General features: G+C 42.2%; 1 protein-coding gene across 1 annotated transcript in view; it reads left to right on the top strand.

Moving 5' to 3' along the window:
* Nucleotides 1-10614, top strand: part of LOC115091500 (collagenase 3-like) — a 30309-nt gene extending 19695 nt beyond the window's left edge. Inside the window, exons 8-10 of the mRNA XM_029601713.1 lie at nt 8794-8953; nt 9392-9495; nt 10250-10614. Coding sequence (XP_029457573.1) covers nt 8794-8953; nt 9392-9495; nt 10250-10350 — 365 coding nt within the window. The 3' untranslated portion in view covers nt 10351-10614. The remainder of the gene's footprint in view (nt 1-8793; nt 8954-9391; nt 9496-10249) is intronic.
* The last annotated feature ends 9297 nt before the right edge of the window (nt 10615-19911 follow it).

Raw genomic sequence — 19911 nt, 5'->3', positions numbered from 1 at the left:
CAACAAATGCAGGAGCACCTTCCGGCGGCGGGGGAATATGCAGACACAGCTAAGCGGGTCAAGGCGGCTGTGGCTTTAGGGCCAGATGTGCTCTATGATTTGGTTCATACTTCTAGAGCTATGGCTTCAGCAATGGCAGCCAGGAGATTACTCTGGCTGCGTAATTGGTCGGTGGACGTTTCCTCAAAGGTGCAGTTGGGCTCCTTACCTTTCAAAGGTCACTTTATGTTTGGGGAAGACCTTGAGCAGCTGATTCAATCTTTGGGTGATAATAAGCCGCTCCGTTTGCCAGAAGATAAGCCTAAAGCTAAGAGATTCTTTCAGGTTCAGTCTTGGTTTCATTCTGATAGGAGACCTAGGCCAGCAAGGGCTCCGCTTGCCTCTCAGAGACCATTCTCTACTCAAGGACAGTCTTGGGGGCAGTACTTTCATGAGGCTCAAAGACCATTCTGAGGGACCGCAGGGGGATCAGCGACTGGTGGCAAGTCCTCGCAATGAGGCGAGGTCGGTTCACTCTGTCATTCCTATTATAGGAGGTCGCTTAACTCAATTTTATGACGAGTGGGCCTAGAATACGCAGGACCAGTGTGTTCTCAGTGTGGTAAAAGACGGATACGTTTTAGAATTTTCTCGACCCGTTCGAGAACTGTTTCTAATTTCTCCCTATGGTCCAGTGAGCAAACAGTTGACAGTTTGGGAGACCCTAGCGCATCTCCAGAGCTGGGGAGTCCCTCTGCGGAGGTTCACATGGGGCGCTACTCCATCTATTTTCTGAGAAAGAGGGTATGTTTCATCCTATCCTCAATTTGAAGAAAATGAATGCCGCCCTCAAAGTTCCTCGCTTTCGGATGGGGACCTTGCATTCCATGATCACAGCTGTTTGCAAGAGGGAGATTTTGGCTTCCTTCGATCTCACGGAAGCCTATCTGCATATTCTGATCCATCCAGACTCCCAATGCTTTCTCTACTTCATGGTGTTAGGCCACCATTTTCAGTTTCGGGCCCTTCCTTTCGGTTTAGCCAGAGCACCACGCTCCTTCATCAAGGTGATGGTGGTGGTGGTGGCAGTGCTCTGGAAGGAGGGAATCCTGGTGCACCCATATCTGGATGACTGGCTTATCAGGGCAAAATCAGAAGTTCTCCATCGTCAGTCGGTCATCAGAGTTCGAGGTTCTTCAGCCTCTCGGCTGGGTGGTGAACCTGGCAAAGAGTCATTTGACTCCAACTCAGTCCTTGGAGTACTGGTCGCCGCATCTCAAAAAAGATATAATTGCGATGGAGAAGGTACAGAGAAGGGCTACCAAAATGATAAGGGGAATGGAACAACTCCCCTATGAGGAAAGACTAAAGAGGTTAGGACTTTTCAGCTTGGAGAAGAGACGACTGAGGGGGGATATGATAGAGGTGTTTAAAATCATGAGAGGTCTAAAACGGGTAGATGTGAATCGGTTATTTACTTTTTCGGATAGTAGAAAGACTAGGGGGCACTCCATGAAGTTAGCATGGGGCACATTTAAAACTAATCAGAGAAAGTTCTTTTTTACTCAACGCACAATTAAACTCTGGAATTTGTTGCCAGAGAATGTGGTTAGTGCAGTTAGTATAGCTGTGTTTAAAAAAGGATTGGATAAGTTCTTGGAGGAGAAGTCCATTACCTGCTATTAAGTTCACTTAGAGAATAGCCACTGCCATTAGCAATGGTTACATGGAATAGACTTAGTTTTTGGGTACTTGCCAGGTTCTTATGGCCTGGATTGGCCACTGTTGGAAACAGGATGCTGGGCTTGATGGACCCTTGGTCTGACCCAGTATGGCATTTTCTTATGTTCTTATGTTCTTACTTGGGCACTCACTTTGATACTTGAATCAGCAGGTTATATCTCTCAGAGGAGAGAGTGTTCAATCTGCAGAATTGGGTCCACCGGTCGTTGAAGTTGCGAGTTCCCAAAGTGTGGAATTATTTATAGGTTCTGGGATTCATGACTTCGACCTTGGAATTGGTTCCATTGGTGTTTTTCCATTTGAGGCCATTAAAGAGGATGCTTTTGGCACGTTGGAAGCCCATCTCAGAGGAATTTATTTTGCTGTTACCTCTCGAGGGTGTGGCCAGAGACAGTCTATCTTGGTGGCTTCAGACTCCCAATCTGGTTCATGGGATGAACCTCGAAGTTTCGGACTGGGTGATAGTTACTATCGATGCCAATCTCTCTGGCTGGGGAGCAGTTTGTCAACATCATTCAGTCCAGGGTATCTGGTCTGAGAGAGAATCTGCATGGTCTATCAACTGTTTGGAGACTAGGGTGGTCTATCTAGCCTTGAAGGAGTTCTTCCCATTAGTGAAAGGTTGCTCAGTGAGGATTCTTTCTGACAACGTGATGACAGTAGCATATATCAATCAGCAGGGCAGAACCAAGAGTCAATCAGTAGCTTGGGAAGGTCAAGTCTTAATTCATTGGGCGGAATCCCACCTAGAGGGAATAGCGGCATTTTACATAGCCTGGGTCGAAAATGTCCAAGTGGATTTCCTAAGTCTGACTCAGTTAGATCCAGGCGAGTTGGAATTATCAGAAGCCGTGATGCAGCTCATCAGAAGTTGTTGGGGGGTCTCCTCATGTGGATTTAATGGTGACTCGTCAGAATTCCAAAGCGTTTTGTTTCTTCAGTAGAAGGTGACAGCACGGAGCTGAGGGTGTCAACGCTCTAGTTCTACCTTGGCCTCGGGGGGGTGGGGGGGGTCCTACTTTATATGTTTCCCCCTTGGCCGTTGGTGGGCAAAGTATTGCGTTGCATAGCGAAACATCACAGGAAAGTGATATTGGTCATGCCGGAGTGGCCGTGGCATTCTTAGTTCATGGATCTCATCAACTTGGCGGTGGATTGGCCAATTCGTTTCAGTCATCTGAAGGGCCTTCTACGTCAGAGTCCCATATTTTCAGACCAGGCCACTCACTTTTGTCTAGTTGCATAGCTTTTGAGAGGTGGAGGTAGAGGCGTAAAGGTTATCCAGAATCTGTCGTCACCACCTTATTGCAAGCCAGGAGACAGTTAGAGTATGGAATGTGTTCGAGTCCTGGTGTGCTACTCATGGAATTTGTGTCCTCCATTCCCGATATTTTGTCCTTTCTGCAAGATACGTTTCGCTAGAAGCTTATCTTCTAGCTCCCTTAGAGTTCAAGTGGTGGCCTTGGGCTGCCTTCGGGGCAAGATCGGGGATTCTGCTATTGCAGCTCATCTGGATGTTGTCAGGTTCCTTAGAGGGACTAGGAATTTGCGGCCTCCAGTTAGGAGAGTTTGTCCTTCCTGGAGCCTTAATCTGGTCCTCTGAGGTTTGTGTGCAGCACCTTTTGAGCCTCTGTGTAGAGTGACACTGAAAGACCTGACTCAAAAGTATTTTTTCTAGTAACGATGACTGGGTGGATGAGATTCTGTGTATGTGTGGGTGAGAGACTATGTGTGTGTGTATGTGTGTGAGAGAAGCTGTATAAGAACCTGTGTGTGTATTAGGGTGGGTGGGTAAGAGACTGTGTATGTATATATATGTGTCAGAGCTGTAGCCAGGCAGTTTGGCACCTATGGCCAAGTGTAAAAAAGGCACCATCACCCTGTACACAACACATCACCACAAGCTGGAGGACTCTTACATTTTTTTTTAAATTTAAAACAGCACTATTCTTATTATAATCTCTAAGTAGACACAAATGTGACCTTGGTCCCAAAATGTGACCCTCAGATCTATAAGAATGTGATCCTTAACCTCCACAAGAACTAACTCTTAATCCTTGTTACATGAGATATAAAAGAATTTCAAAACAGCTGACCAATAGAATAACATCCAATAATTAAAAACTCGTAATCAATTATTAAAAAATGTCCCCAAATATATTTCAAAACAGCAAAGACAAACAGCTGCAAATAATTAAAACTATTATTGATTTTAAAAAATCCCCAGATTTCCATACCTGGGAACTTTTGATTTCCAGTTGTGGATATGTGTGCACAAACTTTCTCCTCTTGCCCCAACATGCACAAAACATGCGTTCTCTATCTCTCACGCAGACATACATGCTCTCTCTCCACCTCCCATATACTTACACACACACAAACTCTCTCTCTTCACACACATATGTTCTCTCTACCTCTTTGTCACAAATATACATACACAAATCTCTCTCTCTTCCCCTCACACACATGCTCTCTTACATACACAGGCTCTCACACCAGCAGCTGCAGTCCAGCCTCACACTGTTGATCCTAGGCAGTACAAGAAAAGAAGCTGCTGCACTGCCTGCAAGAAGCTTCATCTTCATCTCCTTCCCATGCCACTCTGCTTTTGCTCCTGTCATGCCTGAGTGTGAATGAAGCAGGTAGCACTTGCTTCTCCGCTGCATCTGTGCACTCGAGGGCCTCCTGGCCCCTAAGTATGACATTGACTCAGCAGCAAGGGGGATAGGGGTTGGAGATATGTGCCTAAGCAGCCCTATTGCTGCCTACATCCTGCTGTAAGTCTGCCTCTCTTCCTCTCTGGCCTGCCACAGGCACCAGTGAGATGGCAATCAGCCTGATTAGAGCCAGCCTGATCCTGGGACTGGGGCACTTTAGGCATTTTCCTAGTACTTTCACCGGGCCTGCCCAGGCCAGCACCAGTATCCTCATCTCTGTTCCCCCTTCATCCCTCTACCAACACCCCCCTCTCTTTCCCCTAATTCATCAATGCCTCCCGCTCCCTCAAAGCCAGCACCAGTCTACTTTTCTCTGACTCCCCCTTTCCCTTCCAGGCCAGTACCAGTATTCCTTTCTCTGACTCCCCCTTTCCCTTCCAGGCCAGCACCAGTCTACTTTTCTCTGACTCCCCCTTTCCCTTCCAGGCCAGTACCAGTATTCCTTTCTCTGACTCCCCCTTTCCCTTCCCGGCCAGTACCAGTATTCCTTTCCTGCTCCCCACCCTGAGTGTCCTCCTTTCTGTTCCCGTCTCCCCTCCAGTCATTATCAGTATTTCCTGCTCTCTCTCCTTGACACCAGTCACTAGCATCCTCCTTTCCCCCCTTCACCACTAACATCCCTTTTTGTCCCTCCCCAGAAACCAGCAACATTCCCCTCTCATATTAAACAAATATCTTTCAAGCATTTTCCTCCCAGGTGGCGGCCCCTGCTGCACCGCTTTCTGTCCTCATTCCAAAGCCTCCTTCTGTGGCAGCTGTGGCCCATAGTAGCTCCTCCTCTTCCCCGTGCTCTCTCTTGGTCCCTTTATCAGCAGAATTGCATCAGTGCATCCATGTGGAGGGGACTGGCTAGGATCCTTCTTCTGCAGGCAACTATGGCACTGGTGTGTGTGAGGTTGGGTAAGATCTTGAGTGTGTGTGTGTGTGGCTGGGTGAGATCATGTCGGTGGGGGGTGTATGTGTGACTGCCTGTGTGTAGGTGTCTGCCTGTGTGTAGATGTCTGCCTGTGCGTGTATGTGGGGAGGAAGATAAGAGCCTGTAGGTGGCTGAGAGCCTGGGTGTGTGTTTCTGGGTGGGTGAGAGGCTGTGTGCGTGGAGGTGGAGTTTGAGAGCCTGTGTGTGTGTGTGGGAGTGGGTTGGCTGGCTGAGAGCCTGGGTGGGTGTTTGTGGGTGGGTGAGAGGCTGTGTGAGTGGAGGTGGAGTTTGAGAGCCTGTGTGTGTGTGTGGGAGTGGGTTGGCTGGGTGAGAGCCTGAGTGTGTGTGTGGCTGGGTGAGAGACAGTGTGTGTGACTGCCAGTGTGTGGATGTGGATGGAGGGAAGAAGGGAAGAAGACAAGTGGAGAAAGAAAAAAAGAGATCTTGTAAAAGGAATTGGGAAAAGACTGAGAAAGGGAACATGGAAAAAAAAACCCCTGGGACCAATTGATTAGAAAAATAAGATCAAACAACAAAGGTAAAAAAAATTATATTTTGAATTTTTAGTTATTGGCATATGCTGTCTTTGGGAATGTGCGTTACATATTTGTATTTTGTTCTTTCTTCAATATTCCACTGTTCAGAGTCTGGTTTTTCGGGCTTTCCATTTTATTTTTGTCTGTATGTTTCTGTTTCTAATTTGTAGTCCCTTATTCTGTATTGGATAAAGTTCTGTCTGTGTTCTGCATGTGTGACTGAGGTGCAGTAATTCTGCTGGCATGTAGTTTTTCTGTAGGGCTTTGCTCTTTTAATCCTAGTAGGTGGTGTATTAGTGTTCTAAGGCATGGTATGATATTTGCATTGCTGCCATGTCATAGATAAGGCTGCTGCTGTTTGAGTCCTGAGGGGGTTTGTGTTACTTCTCAAAGTGTTTGGCAGTGAAGGGTTTGCAGTTACTGAGATGAGCATATGTGGAAAGGGAGGATAATTGAGTGAAAGTGCATGTGAGGGAGAGTCTGGGAAATGAATGAGGAGAATGAGTGTTTGTGTGTGTGTGTGTGAGTTTGTGAGAATGAGCATGTATGTGTGTGAAAGAATATGAGAGTGAATATGCAAATGTGTTAGTGTGTGTATGTGAGAGAGTTTGTGTGCATGCTGCTCCAATATTCCCTCTAAGGACTGGGTTGTGTGAGCATAAAATTGATAGGCTTTTTGCATTAAAGAACATAATGCTCACAAGTAATGAAACCAAAAATTTTTGATCACAGCAACCCAATCCTTAGAGGGAACATTGCTGCCAGTAGCAGAAGTCTCCCTCTGCCCAGCTGCAGCAGCTTGTTCTTCACAGAGTACTATATATTTTCATTATTTCTACAAAATATAGTAAGTCCTCATATAAACTTAAAAGTAATTGAGTGTAGGAACTAGTTTTTAACTGATAAATGACTTTCAATTAGAAAAGTTTTGAAACTCATTTCACATGCATTGTGATAAAAGTTTAATGTGGCTTGGATGGTAGATTAAATTTTCTGATTAATTTTTTTCCCAAAGCAATGAACTTAATTTTCTCCAAGACATAAATATATATGAATCCCATTCTCTTCAAGTGCTGTCTGATCTCTGCTGGAGATTTTATTGCACTTTGGCAGCGATCCACTGATTTTGCTAGAAACTCAGACCCAGTAGATAGACTCTCATGTGCTTAAAATGCTAGGGATTTGGAGAGCAACCATCAGCTATGAACAGTAATTATACCATGCAAATTAGAAATGTCAAGTAAAATTAGTACCTGAAATGGATTAAATATACATTGCATATTGCTAAATTGCAGCAGATTAATTTGGAAATCGTGGACAGTCTACAGATTATCAATGATGATCTGCCAGTTTATGGTGGTCTGCATTTGGCCTTTCATTATTCTCTCTTCAAACACTGAGAATCAAATGTAAGCTATGGTTTTCTTCTGTCTTTCTCCATTAATGTCATCCGGTACCACGCAACTTAACTACCATTATAAAAATGGTGATACCTGCAATTTCTTTCGGATAATAGAAAGACTAGGGGGCACGCCAGGAAGTTAGCATGTGGCACATTTAAAACTAATTGGAGAAAGTTCTTTTTCACTCAACGCACAATTAAACTCTGGAATTTGTTGCCAGAAGATGTGGTTAGTGCAGTTAGTATAGCTGTGTTTAAAAAAGGATTGGATAAGTTCTTGGACGAGAAGTCCATTACCTGCTATTAATTAAGTTGACTTAGATAATAATCGCCGCTATTACTAGCAACGGTAACATGGAATAGACTTAGTTTTTAGGTACTTGCCAGGTTCTTATGGCCTGGATTGGCCACTGTTGGAAACAGGATGCTGGGCTTGATAGACCCTTGGTCTGACCCAGTATGGCATGTTCTTATGTTCTTACCATGAATTTCTGACTGATGTTGCTAGAAGCATAGGGGCAGATTTTAAAAGCCTTGTGCACGTAAATCCGGCTGGATTTACACGCATGGGGGGGTTACGCGAGCCGAGCCTATTTTGCATAGGCTCGGTGCCGCGCATATGTCCTGGGGCTTGAAAAAAGGGGCGGGATGGGGCCAGAGCCTCCAGGCACAGCCCGCTGTGCCTGGGATTGTGGGCTGGCTGTCAGCCGGGGCGCACAACATATGGCTCAACTTATAGGATAAAGGTAAGGGGGGTTTAGGTAGGGCTGGGGGGCAGGTTAGGTAGGGAAAGGGAGGGAACGGAGGAAGGCTGTGTGGTTCGGCGCACGCAAGTTGCACAATTGTGCACTCTCTTGTGCGCGCCGACCCTGGATTTTATAACATGCGCACGGCTGCGCGCGCATGTTATAAAATCAGGCGTAGATTTGTGTGCTCATGCATACCTTTTAAAATCCGGCCCATAGTGACATAGTAGATGACAGAAGATAATGGCCAATCAGCCCATCCAGTATACCAAGTTTTCCTAGTCTATGCTGCTAAGGATTTATTTCACCTGCCAGGTGTAGAAGCTTGACTGCTTGTAGTAAATGGCTCCTTATCCAAATTTCTCTTCATCTTATCCTTATCCAAGTGATCTTCCTCTTTGGTTTTCTATCATCCTAAATAGATGAATATATAATGCTTTTTTTCTTTATTGTTTTATGAATTTTCTAAAATTCAGTAGTTGTTACAGCGTAAAATATAAATAAAAGTAAGGTTAATGGAAACTGAAGGGCCAATACATATCAGTACATGTCGCCCTACTCAAGATGAATTATGCTTCCACTTTTTATGCCTACAATTTTGTATTTTAAAAGAACCTGGATGCATTCTGGGATTTTGAAACTTTATGCCAGTAATCTTAGAATGTCCATTCTATTTATGCTTCTATTTCAATGTATTTGATGCAGACCATACACAAAAAAGATGATTTTCCACAAAATTCAATTTTTCTAATAGGAGGATATTTTTGGACCATCGATGGACATAATATTATCAAAGGTTACCCAAAGAACATTACTGAATTTGGATTTCCAAAAACCTTGGAGAAAGTAGATGCTGCAGTTCATGATGAGACAACAGGAAAAACGCTGTTTTTCACTGGAGATGAGTGCTGGAGGTATGGAATTGGTGAGGTCATGGAAAGAATCTTTCTTGATCTTAAATGATAGGGATATGCATTTGGATACTTTGAAACTTAAAATTGATCTGAATGAATCAATTTTTTGGTTCAGTTTGTTGCAACCTTAACCAAAACTCGACACATTCTGGAAATTCAGATCACTTTTTCAGGTCATTTGTTTTGATAAATTATGTGCACAATTTGATGAAATGAATGACTCAAAAATCAGAATTAAAGAAACAAATTTAATTCAGTCAGAAAATGCACAGAAAATATACGAACCAAACCAAAAAAAAGTCAGACATTATAAAAAGATAGTTAACGTGATAACGTTTTGGTCTGCAGTCTTAACAGTTACTGTATATATAGGACTGCTATACTATGAATCATATCATCTTTATCATAATGGCTTTTTTATTTTTCACTTCACTATAGCTATGATGAAGAAAGTCAAACTATGGAAGAGGGTTTCCCGAGATTAATAGAATCTGAATTTCCAGGAATTGGGAATAGAATCGATGCGGCATACCAGCAGAATGGTAATTTTCAATTTTATTATTGTTTAATAACAACTGAATCTTAGAAGACTAAACTTGCCTTAAAATCCTGGAATGATATTTTATATAAACTGCCATTGCTTGACAACATAAAATTCCGGGTATCACAAGATCTTGGAAAAAGCATAAGCATTGAGACTTGGCAAGGCTCAGGTTAAAAAGTTTGCAGAGAGACAAAAATTTCTTAAGATATTAGTAATACTAAATGATCATGTAGTAATTCTAAAAATTACAGCTTTTTCCTATTCTTCTCCCGCCTCCTCTTTTTAACTTTATGACTATATGCAATGGTTTGTTGTGCTCGATTTTGAGGATTAGTCTGGTCATTCTCTTTGATGTTTATAAACCTGAAAACCAATTTCAGTGCCTTATCTACCTACTGAGGCTGCAGGAAAATAGTTCAACTGATAGCACTGAAGATGACTGATTTTATTTTTATTTTTGTAGTCTCTAAAGTGTTAGTCATTCAAAAGTATCACCTCTTCCAAACTCCTCTGTTTGTTTTTCTTTACTTATCCTGTGCCAGTCCACTGATTCTTTCTGTCCCCTAGCAAAGCCATTTTTAGTGAAGTTGAAGGTGCTGTTAGAATGGGGAATGATGGAATGCATTTTTTGACATGTGCTGCTGTTTAAAAAGGAGTTTCAGGAAATGCCAAATGAGAGAATACAATGGATGCAGCCCCTTAAGAATTGCCTTCATTCATTTTGTTTTTAAATATGTTCTTTCTTTTCCAAGGTTACATCTACTTTATCCATGAATCAACCCAATTGCAGTACAGCACATGGAATAAACAGCTAATTCGGACTTGGAAAGAAAGTTCTGCACTGTGGTGTTAATGCCTGCTGCTTTTATGATATTCTGTCGAAACTAATCCTATGGATTACAGTATCTAATAATGGCATGTATTATGTATTATTTACTCCAACCCCGATGTCAAAATCTATTTGTTAGTAATACATGTGTATAATTGATTTGACTTATTTCTATAACAAAAATGCTAAAAATAACAGTTCAATGGAGGTCGCAAGGCTTCTGATTTGTGATCACTTTTATTGAAGTATTTCTATAGCTTCTTTAACCAGAGTGCTCTAAAATGTTTAATAAAGAATACATATATTTAACAAAGAATAAAAAAAAATGTTTTTGCATACATTTAAATTGCTTCAGCTTGTGTTAGAATTTAGCCGTGAAACCAGACATAGCATCTATATTCTTGCAAAAGAATTGATAGATCTTTAGAGGACAATTTGCAAAGCCATTTACATGGGTAAATAGCAATTTAATTGAGTGACTGAAAATTGCCCTCCATCAATATGGCTACAAATTTGTGCTTTGTTCCACAACGCGCATCATTTCATTTGTATGTAGTGAAGGCTTTCCTGGGGTCGTGATTTGAGTGGGATCAAAAAGTGATGCATATAGTTTGTATTTTAAAATGCATGCATGTTATTTAAAGAGCAAATCTACCCACACAAAGAGTAGGCACGAAGGTTTGAGCTACTTTGCAAATGTAGCAAGTTTCAAAGGAAAAGTATATACCAGTATGCATATTTTCTCTTTGAAATGTGGTGCAATGACAATAGGTTAAAAAGTACCTGCAGATTCTGCCCCAAAGCGGGCAGCCAGAAAGTTTTACCCATTAATGTTCAGAGTAAATGGGCTCTTGATTTAACATCTCCCCAAAAAGACAGCACCACTTAGCAACATAGTGCCCTTTAACACCATGCTGAGGCACATGGAGGGTAACTGTTAAAGTCATTTACTCAGGCACATAGCAATTCATCAGGGCAAATTAGTCTGTCTGATTGCCCTCCTTTTCCCAATTAAAATGATGTGTGGGCTTCCATGGCATGCATACTTTTAGCCAGGTTAAAAAAAGGCATTCCTGGTTGTGTGTTTAAGCTGGAAACAGCACATGTATTTCTAAAAGTACGCTAGCTATTATATCCCTCCCTCCTTGATCATCTGCACAAATAGGTGCAAAATACTCAGGTGTTTACACTAGGAAATTTTCAAGGAGAAACTATCCAGGTAGTTTCTCTTTGAAAATTAGATGCAAGTATAGGCAGCAAAAACAAATTTGCTTACTGTAAATGCTGTTCTTTGTAGACAGCATGATATGTGGTTGACAGCAAGACGTGGTTGATGTCTTCTGGTGGCACCAAACAAACCTCTCTCTCTTAGGGGGTTATTTTGTAAGCCTATCGTACGCGTGCAATAGGTTTCCGGGGGCGATGTTGGGGCCGGAAGGGGAGGAGTCATGGCGGCAAGGAGGCAGACATGGTGGTAACTTCACTGGCGGTGATAAGGTAAGACCCATTATCGCCGCCAGTAGCACGCCCAATAGCACCACCTTTCACGGTGAAAATCTGAATTGGCACTAACTTGTTTTCAACACTTTTTGTTGAAAAAGCAAGTAATAGAAAATAGGCTGGGGTTTAGTGTGTGTAAAATGTACTTTATCTAATTTATATTTTATACTTTATATACCCCAAAATTAAGTGGACCAGTGTGCAGAAACACACAAGTGGAAAGTACCAGAGAAAACAAATGTGTGCTGCATTGACATTCAAGGTAGTTGCATGCAAACAAATAAATGTTAAATAACTAAGAAAGTTATTCAAATTATAAAAAATCCTTTTATAATCATGGATAGTCCAAAACAAAGTCTTTGAATAATGGTTGCTTAATATAATATATTATTCAAAGACTTTGTTTTGGACTATCCCAGATTAAAAGGACTTTTTATAATTTGAATACGGGATGAGATGTTCTCTCTTTTTCTAGTTATCTAACATTTATTTGTTTGCACCCAACCACTTGAATGTCAACTCAGCACACATTTGTTTTCTCTGGTACTTTATATATCCCACATTTAAATCATACAGTGAGGATGAGGAGCTCCTTTCACAGAAGTCAAATTGCTGTAGGAAGCTACTGCCTACAATATAAATATCCCCAGTGGCCCCCATGTCTCAGGACAGGCGGACTCAGCCTCTGCATTCAGGGGAGGTGTGGTAGATGGCAACAGTCAGAGGTGGCTCTTCCCCAGTCTCCCTCCCTCCTCCCTCTTTCCTGCAGCCCCTCTCTCTGCTCTCCCCCATCCTCTCTACCTCCTCCCTATCTCTTGCACGTCCTCTTCCTGCTCTTCCCCACCTTTCTTTCCACCACTCTGGGATAGTGTATACAGGATCATCTCATCGGCATGGTTAAAAGGAGGTAAAAGAAGCTATTTTAGCCAAAAGATCTTCATTCAAAATTGGAAGAAGGATCCAACAGAAGAAAATAGGATAATGCATAAACGTTGGCAAGTTAAATGTAAAACATTGATAAGACAGGCTAAGAGAGAATTTGAAAAGAAGTTGGCCATAGAGGCAAAAACCCACAGTAAAAACATTTTTAAATATATCCGAAGCAGAAAGCTTGTGGGGGAGTCAGTTGGACTGTTACATGATCGAGGAGTCAAAGGGGCACTTAGGGGGTAATTTTCATAAGGATTTACACGTATAAATGTAACTGCTATTGTAGCAATTTTCAAAAGTCATTTACTTGAGTTAAGGACACTTACGTGAGCAAATCCTATGGACAATTCATGGCATATATTGTAGCAATTTTCAAAAACCCACTTACACGAGTAAAGTGCATTTACTCGAGTAAAATCCAGTTTTAAGTGAGTAAATGCTTTTTAAAATCAAGCCCTTAGAGAAGATAAGGCCATCGCGGAAAGATTAAATGATTTCTTTGCTTCAGTGTTTACTGAAGAGGATGTTGGGGAGGTACCCATACTGGAGAAGGTTTTCATGGGTAATGATTCAGATGGACTGAACGAAATCACAGTGAACCTAGAAGATGTGGTAGGCCTGATTGACAAACTGAAGAGTAGTAAATCACCTAGACCAGATGGTATACACCCTAAAGTTCTGAAGGAACTGAAAAATGAAATTTCAGACCTATTAGTAAAAATTTGTAACCTATTATTAAAATCATCCATTGTACCTGAAGACTGGAGGATAGCTAATGTAACCCCAATATTTAAAAGGGCTCCAGGGGCGATCCAGGAAACTACAGACCAGTTAGCCTGACTTCAAGGCCAGGAAAAATAGTGGAAAGTGTTCTAAACATCAAAATCACAGAACATGTAGAAAGACATGGTTTAATGGAACAAAGTTAGCATGGCTTTACCCAAGGCAAGTCATGCCTCACAAATCTGCTTCACTTTTTTGACAGCGTTAATAAACATGTGGATAAAGGTGAACCGGTAGATGTAGTGTACTTGGATTTTCAGACGGTGTTTGACAAAGTTCCTCATGAGAGGCTTCTAGGAAAAGTAAAAAGTCATGGGATAGGTGGTGATGTCCTTTCATGGATTACAAACTGGCTAAAAGACAGGAAACATAGAGTAGGATTAAATGGACAATTTTCTCAGTGGAAGGGAGTGGGCAGTGGAGTGCCTCAGGGATCTGTATTGGGATCCTTACTTTTCAATATATTTATAAATGATCTGGAAAGAAATATGATAAGTGAGATAATCAAATTTGCAGATGATACAAAATTGTTCAGAGTAGTTAAATCACAAGCAGATTGTGATAAATTGCAGGAAGACCTTGTGAGTCTAGAAAATTGGACATCAAAATGGCAGATGAAATTTAATGTGGATAATTGCAAGGTGATGCATATAGGGAAAAATAACCCATGCTATAATTACACAATGTTAGGTTCCATATTAGGTGCTACTACCCAAGAAAGAGATCTAGGCGTCATAGTGGAAAACACATTGAAATCATCAGTTCAGTGTGGTGCAGTAGTCAAAAAAGCAAACAGAATGTTGGGAATTATTAGAAAGGGAATGGTGAATAAAACAGAAAATGTCATAATGCCTCTGTATCGCTCCATGGTGAGACCGCACTTTGAATACTGTGTACAATTCTGGTCGCCGAATCTCAAAAAAGATATAATTGCGATGGAGAAGGTACAGAGAAGGGCTACCAAAATGATAAGGGGAATGGAACAGCTCCCCTATGAGGAAAGACTAAAGAGGTTAGGACTTTTCAGCTTGGAGATGAGACGGCTGAGGGGGGATATGATAGAGGAGTTTAAAATCATGAGAGGTCTAGAACGGGTAGATGTGAATCGGTTATTTACTCTTTCGGATAATAGAAAGAGTAGGGGGCACTCCATGAAGTTAGCGTGTGGCACATTTAAAATTAATCGGAGAAAGTTCTTTTTCACTCAATGGACAATTAAACTCTGGAATTTGATAAGTTCTTGGAGGAGAAATCCATTACCTGCTATTAATTGAGTTGACTTAGAAAATAGCCACTGCTATTACTAGCAATGGTAACATGGAACAGACTTAGCTTTTGGGTACTTGCCAGGTTCTTATGGCCTGGATTGGCCACTGTTGGAAACAGGATGCTGGGCTTGATGGCATAGGCCACCGGTGAGCGCAAAGCCCCAGGACGCGCGTAAGTCCTGGGGCTTCGTAAAAGGGGCGGGAGGGGCATGTCCGGGCGTGTTGGCAGTCCGGCGGGGGGGGGGGGGTCTGGGGGCGTGTTCGGGGTCAGGGGTGGTTCGGGGCGGGTCCAGGGATGTGGCGACAGTTCGGGGGCAGTCCCGAGTCCTCTGGCACTGCAGCCTGTGCCGGGGGATGGCAAGCCGGCATGCACAAGTTACGTCTGCCTTGGACAGGTGTAACTTGTACAACAAAGGGAGTGGGGGGATTTAGGTGGGGCTGGGGTGTGGAAGGCTATCTATATGAGATAAGTTTATTGAGGCAAGAAAACAAGACTGATTGCAGGCAGGTCATATCTATGGAGTTCCAGGGTCTACAATGTGTTTTGAATCAATTTATAAATATTGAGATTGGCCTTCTCCAAATTTAGACACCAAATTAGGCTTATTTATGTCCTGTCTGAAAGAGGCCAAAAGTAAAAAGCTGGAACAGTATTATTTGGATGGAAGAGTTTGTGTGTATGTGTGTGTGTGTGAGAATGTGAGGGGGGAGGGAAGGGGTAGATGTTAACTGACATTCATGCCTTTCTCCCTTAAGCACAATAGGATGGATAAGAAAAAAAATGAGTCATTATGGACATGATTTTTGAAGGGTTTTGTCCAATAGCCATGGGAGAAATCCCTTCATCAATCAGGGTGAATTTCTTTAGGTAAGAGTAATGCCGAGACATGAATAAACCTATTCAAACTCAACTTCCCACCTCTGCAACCAATCTGTTTATGGCTAACTAGAGTAAATATGGCCTTACGCAAAAATGACTTTCCCATTTTGTGCCTATAGAAAAAAATCTTTATTGAATATCCAAATTAAAATACCCTAATGGCCTAATAAATGTAAAAGACTCTATTTTAATCTGTTCATCAATTCCCAGATTAAATCTTATGCCCACCGCAAATACCCAGCAACGCTCAGTTTCCCTGATCTCACCTCCTTCTCCACGCCTTTTCACTCCTCCCCTTATTGCACCACTCTTACACCCCATCCCCGTACCTTAGTGTATTCCCCTTTCCTACCCCAAATACGCCCTGTTTCTTCCCGCGTCCTGTCTCCCTTCCCCCCCGCATTACTCCCCCTGCCCCCCCCTTTGCCTTTAAAAAAATACATGCACCGCTACTGTTAAGTTATATTTGCAAGTTTGTTAAGCTCTGCTTCCCCCCATCCATGTTGCATTCTCCCTGTTCAATGTACTTTCTGTTACAAGTTATATGTAAACCGATATGATGTTTCACACGAATACCGGTATATAAAAAAACTCGTAAAATAAATAAATAAATATTGCTAAGATTAGGTTTAATTCCCAGCTTGTTGATGTAAATCTCTAATTGGTAAGCCAACAGTTAGAGAGCTTTGGTAAAACTACAACATCATAAATGCCATTGACATCTCTGAGTCCTGGGAGGAACTCAAAATATCAACTTTGAGTGGAGTGTGGAAAAAGATGTGTTCAGAGTTTTAGAAATGGAAACCATTCCACAAATTCAACGGAACATAGTGATTCTCGCAAATGATGCCAGATTTGAAGACATTGTAGCATCAGATACGGCTGCAGTATTACAGTTACATGGAGAAAATCTGGTCAATGAAGATCTGATACAACTAGAATAAGTGCAGACTGAAGGTGATGTGGAAAAGGGAGAAACTCCAGCCATCCCATGGGCAGCTGAACACACAGAACAGTCTGAAGCCTTTTACAAACTTTGAGACTGGCTTGCCTATCCTAAAAAATAATGATTCCAATCGTAAATGCAGTCTTAAAGTTTCCTGAGGAGCAAACAATAATGATCAACTGTTACAGGGAGAAAGAGAAGAAGAAGCATTACAGTAGGGAAGTAGTCATTAGAACTGACATTTCCTACATCATTTTCTAAATGAAATGACAGAAAAAAAATTGAAATTTTGTTCTGTCATTTCTGTTGTTTTATGAGTCTATTTTTATTTAAGAAAGACCTCCAAACTGTTACCCAAATATTAGTTACAAGTAGGCTTGACTTCTGTAACTTGCTGTATCAAGGCCTACCTCAAAACAGAAGGCTTCAGCTCTTTCAGCATTCAGCAGCTCAAATTTTGGCAGGGGCTAAACCTCAGGATCATGCTGTCCTGATAAGTTTATCTGGCTAACAATTGGACAGCCAAATAGCTGTTCTATACATACCCGGCTAGTTAAGCCAGATAATGCTGAATACTGGCGTTTATCAAGCCAAGGGGGAGAATTATTAATCTGTAATATTTTAATGGGGGGGGGGGGGGCAAAATATCATGGGGGTGATCCCATGATATTTTTCCCCTCCTCAACAAAATATCTCATCAATTTTTCTGCATTATTTATCACAGAAAAACGCTACGATGAAAAAAATATAGAAGAGGCTAAAATGTTTGATAGTAGACTGCTTCACATGGGGTTGCCATTGTTTTCAAGGGCCATGTGGCCCAACAATATCCCCCCTCGCAAAGCGTAAAACTACCCTGGGGATCTGTGTAGATCCCTGCCAATCCCTGCCAATCCACCACACCATGTCAAAAAGTGCAAAACAAAAGTTTTTAAATTGCCCATTGCCGCTATCAATAATAGAGGCAATGGCTGATTGGCGCCATTTTGGAATATGGCATTGACCATCCCAGAGCTAGAGGGTGCTCCAGGCCACCCCATACCACCAATGAGTCTTCTTTTAGATAGGTGGAGTCCAGTAACCACCAAAATCTGTTTTTGAAGTAAAGGGAGAGGGGGACCTGGGAACCACCAGGGCCTATTTTGGACAGGGTGGTCCAGGGAAGAGGTTTTTAGGGACACTAGGGGACCTACTAACAGGGGTGTGATCTTTGTCTGGGGGATTCTGCAAAGGGGAGGGGTTTGGAAAAGGGAGCAGGGCATCGCCGTTTGAATCTAAGGGCTTTTTTGTATTTTTAGGGTCTGTGTAACCTCAACAGGGGGCAGCGGGTAGGCAGAGTTTCAATAGACCCTTTGGGGAGATCTTTTTACTTTGGGGAGTGTAGTTCTGGGCCTCAGAGCCCTTTAAATTTTACCACAGGAGTTTCGGGACACTCGCTAGCATCCTGATACTCCTGCAGGAAAATATTTACATTTCCTTCAAATGCAATTAAATAACAGGGCTAATTTCTTCTAAATCAGCCAAATTATGTATTTGCATAGATTTGATTATGCAAGAGCTGCTTTGCATGGATTTACAAAATTCATGCATGCAAATATCATGGAAAGCAGCTCATTATAATGAGAGGGGGTTTCTGGCTAAAATATCTCATGATATTGCCATGATATAGCTATATTGTGCAATAAACAAGTTAGCTGACAAGTAGCTCCTTTCCTGAACACCCCTGTACTGCTCTTCAGCCAGCTAATGTTTTAGCCAGATATAAAGTTAGCTGGGTAAGTGACAGCCACTGGTCAAGCTCAATATTCAGTGATGCTGAATATTGGGTTCAAGTGTCCCATTGTATATCCTCTTTCCACTATGTCTCTGAGATGTCTAATATATTTATATCTTCATTAAATGCCATAATGTTCTACTTCTCCAGTTTTATTTTTTGGAGTTCTGGCATTTGCATACAGACAATTTATAGTACTTTTTTATTTGCATTCACAACCTACTTACAAGAGTCAATATGGGTATTCTTTATTTAATTCCACCTGAACTACTTCAGCCTTTATCATAACCTCTCTAATGGGATATTCTAAATTCTTTGTTATGCTCCTACCTGAAGCATGGGCTCCTGATAGGCTGTCAGCATTCCCCCATGATTTAGTTTAAAAGCTGCTCTATCTCCTTTTTAAATGCTAGCCCAAGTAGATGGCTTTCACCCTTGTTAAGAAGGAGCCTATCCCCTTGGAGTAGGTTCCCCCTTCCCCAGAAGGCTCTCCAGTTCTTATAAAATCTAAAGTCTCCTTCCTTACACCATCGTCTCATCCATACATTGAGACTCCAGAGCTTAGCATGCCTTTGAAGTCTTGTGTGTGGAACAGGGAACATTTCTGAGGATGCATTACTGGAGTTTGTGGATTTCATTTTCCTACCTATTAGTCTAAATTTGGCAGCCAGAACCTCCCTCCTGCACTTGATTTTCACCCACATATACCACAATGGCCAACTTCTCCCCAGCACTCTTTAAAATCCAAGTTACTTAGGTGAAATGTGAAGTCTGCTTGCTACCTTTTCACCAGAAAAGGCAAGTTAATAAGTGATCCTCACACCCAGCAACCACCCACTTATCTACATTCCTAATGTCTGAATTGCCAAGTACAACAGCGGCCCTAACCCTTCCTTCTACACACACTGCCCTGGGACACATCCTTGGTAGGAGAGGATAATGTATCACCTAGATAGCAGGTACTAGCTATAGGATCACTTCCTGCTACACGAAGGTGATGCTTTCCTTTCAGGTGACCTTGTTCCTCCAAAGCAATATAGAGACTGCCAGACTGAAGGTAGGACTATTCTGCTGTATTTCTAAAGGTAATCTCTATATACCTCCCTGCCACAGCTCCTTCCATTCTGCTACTCTATCCTCCATAGATTGAACTTATTCTCCGAGATCCAGGAGCTTTTTGCACCCCGTGCCCACATACAACCTTTCTCCAACAGGTAGATAATCATACAAGCTGGGGGAGATTCTTCATGGTGAGGAGTGCCTGGGAGTCCTATAGGGCAAGTTTACATCAACCCACTGTTATAATTAGTAAGGTTTGGGTGGACCCTTTGACACTGTGGCAGCTGACCATGCCCACGGGGGGAAGTCCCGTGAGGGCCACAGGTCAGGCTCAGCTTAGGATACACAAACGCAGAAATTGATCTTTTATTAGACAATGTGATGAAGCCACCAGAGGTGGAAGAGGTGAGCAGTAGAAGTAGCCCGGCTGGGCTAGTATCCCTCA

Source organism: Rhinatrema bivittatum, chromosome 5 (assembly GCF_901001135.1).
Source record: "Rhinatrema bivittatum chromosome 5, aRhiBiv1.1, whole genome shotgun sequence".
In the NCBI taxonomy this organism is placed as follows: domain Eukaryota; kingdom Metazoa; phylum Chordata; class Amphibia; order Gymnophiona; family Rhinatrematidae; genus Rhinatrema; species Rhinatrema bivittatum.
The sequence above is the reverse complement of the archived record's forward strand: the minus strand, read 5'-3'. Positions and strand labels throughout refer to the sequence as shown.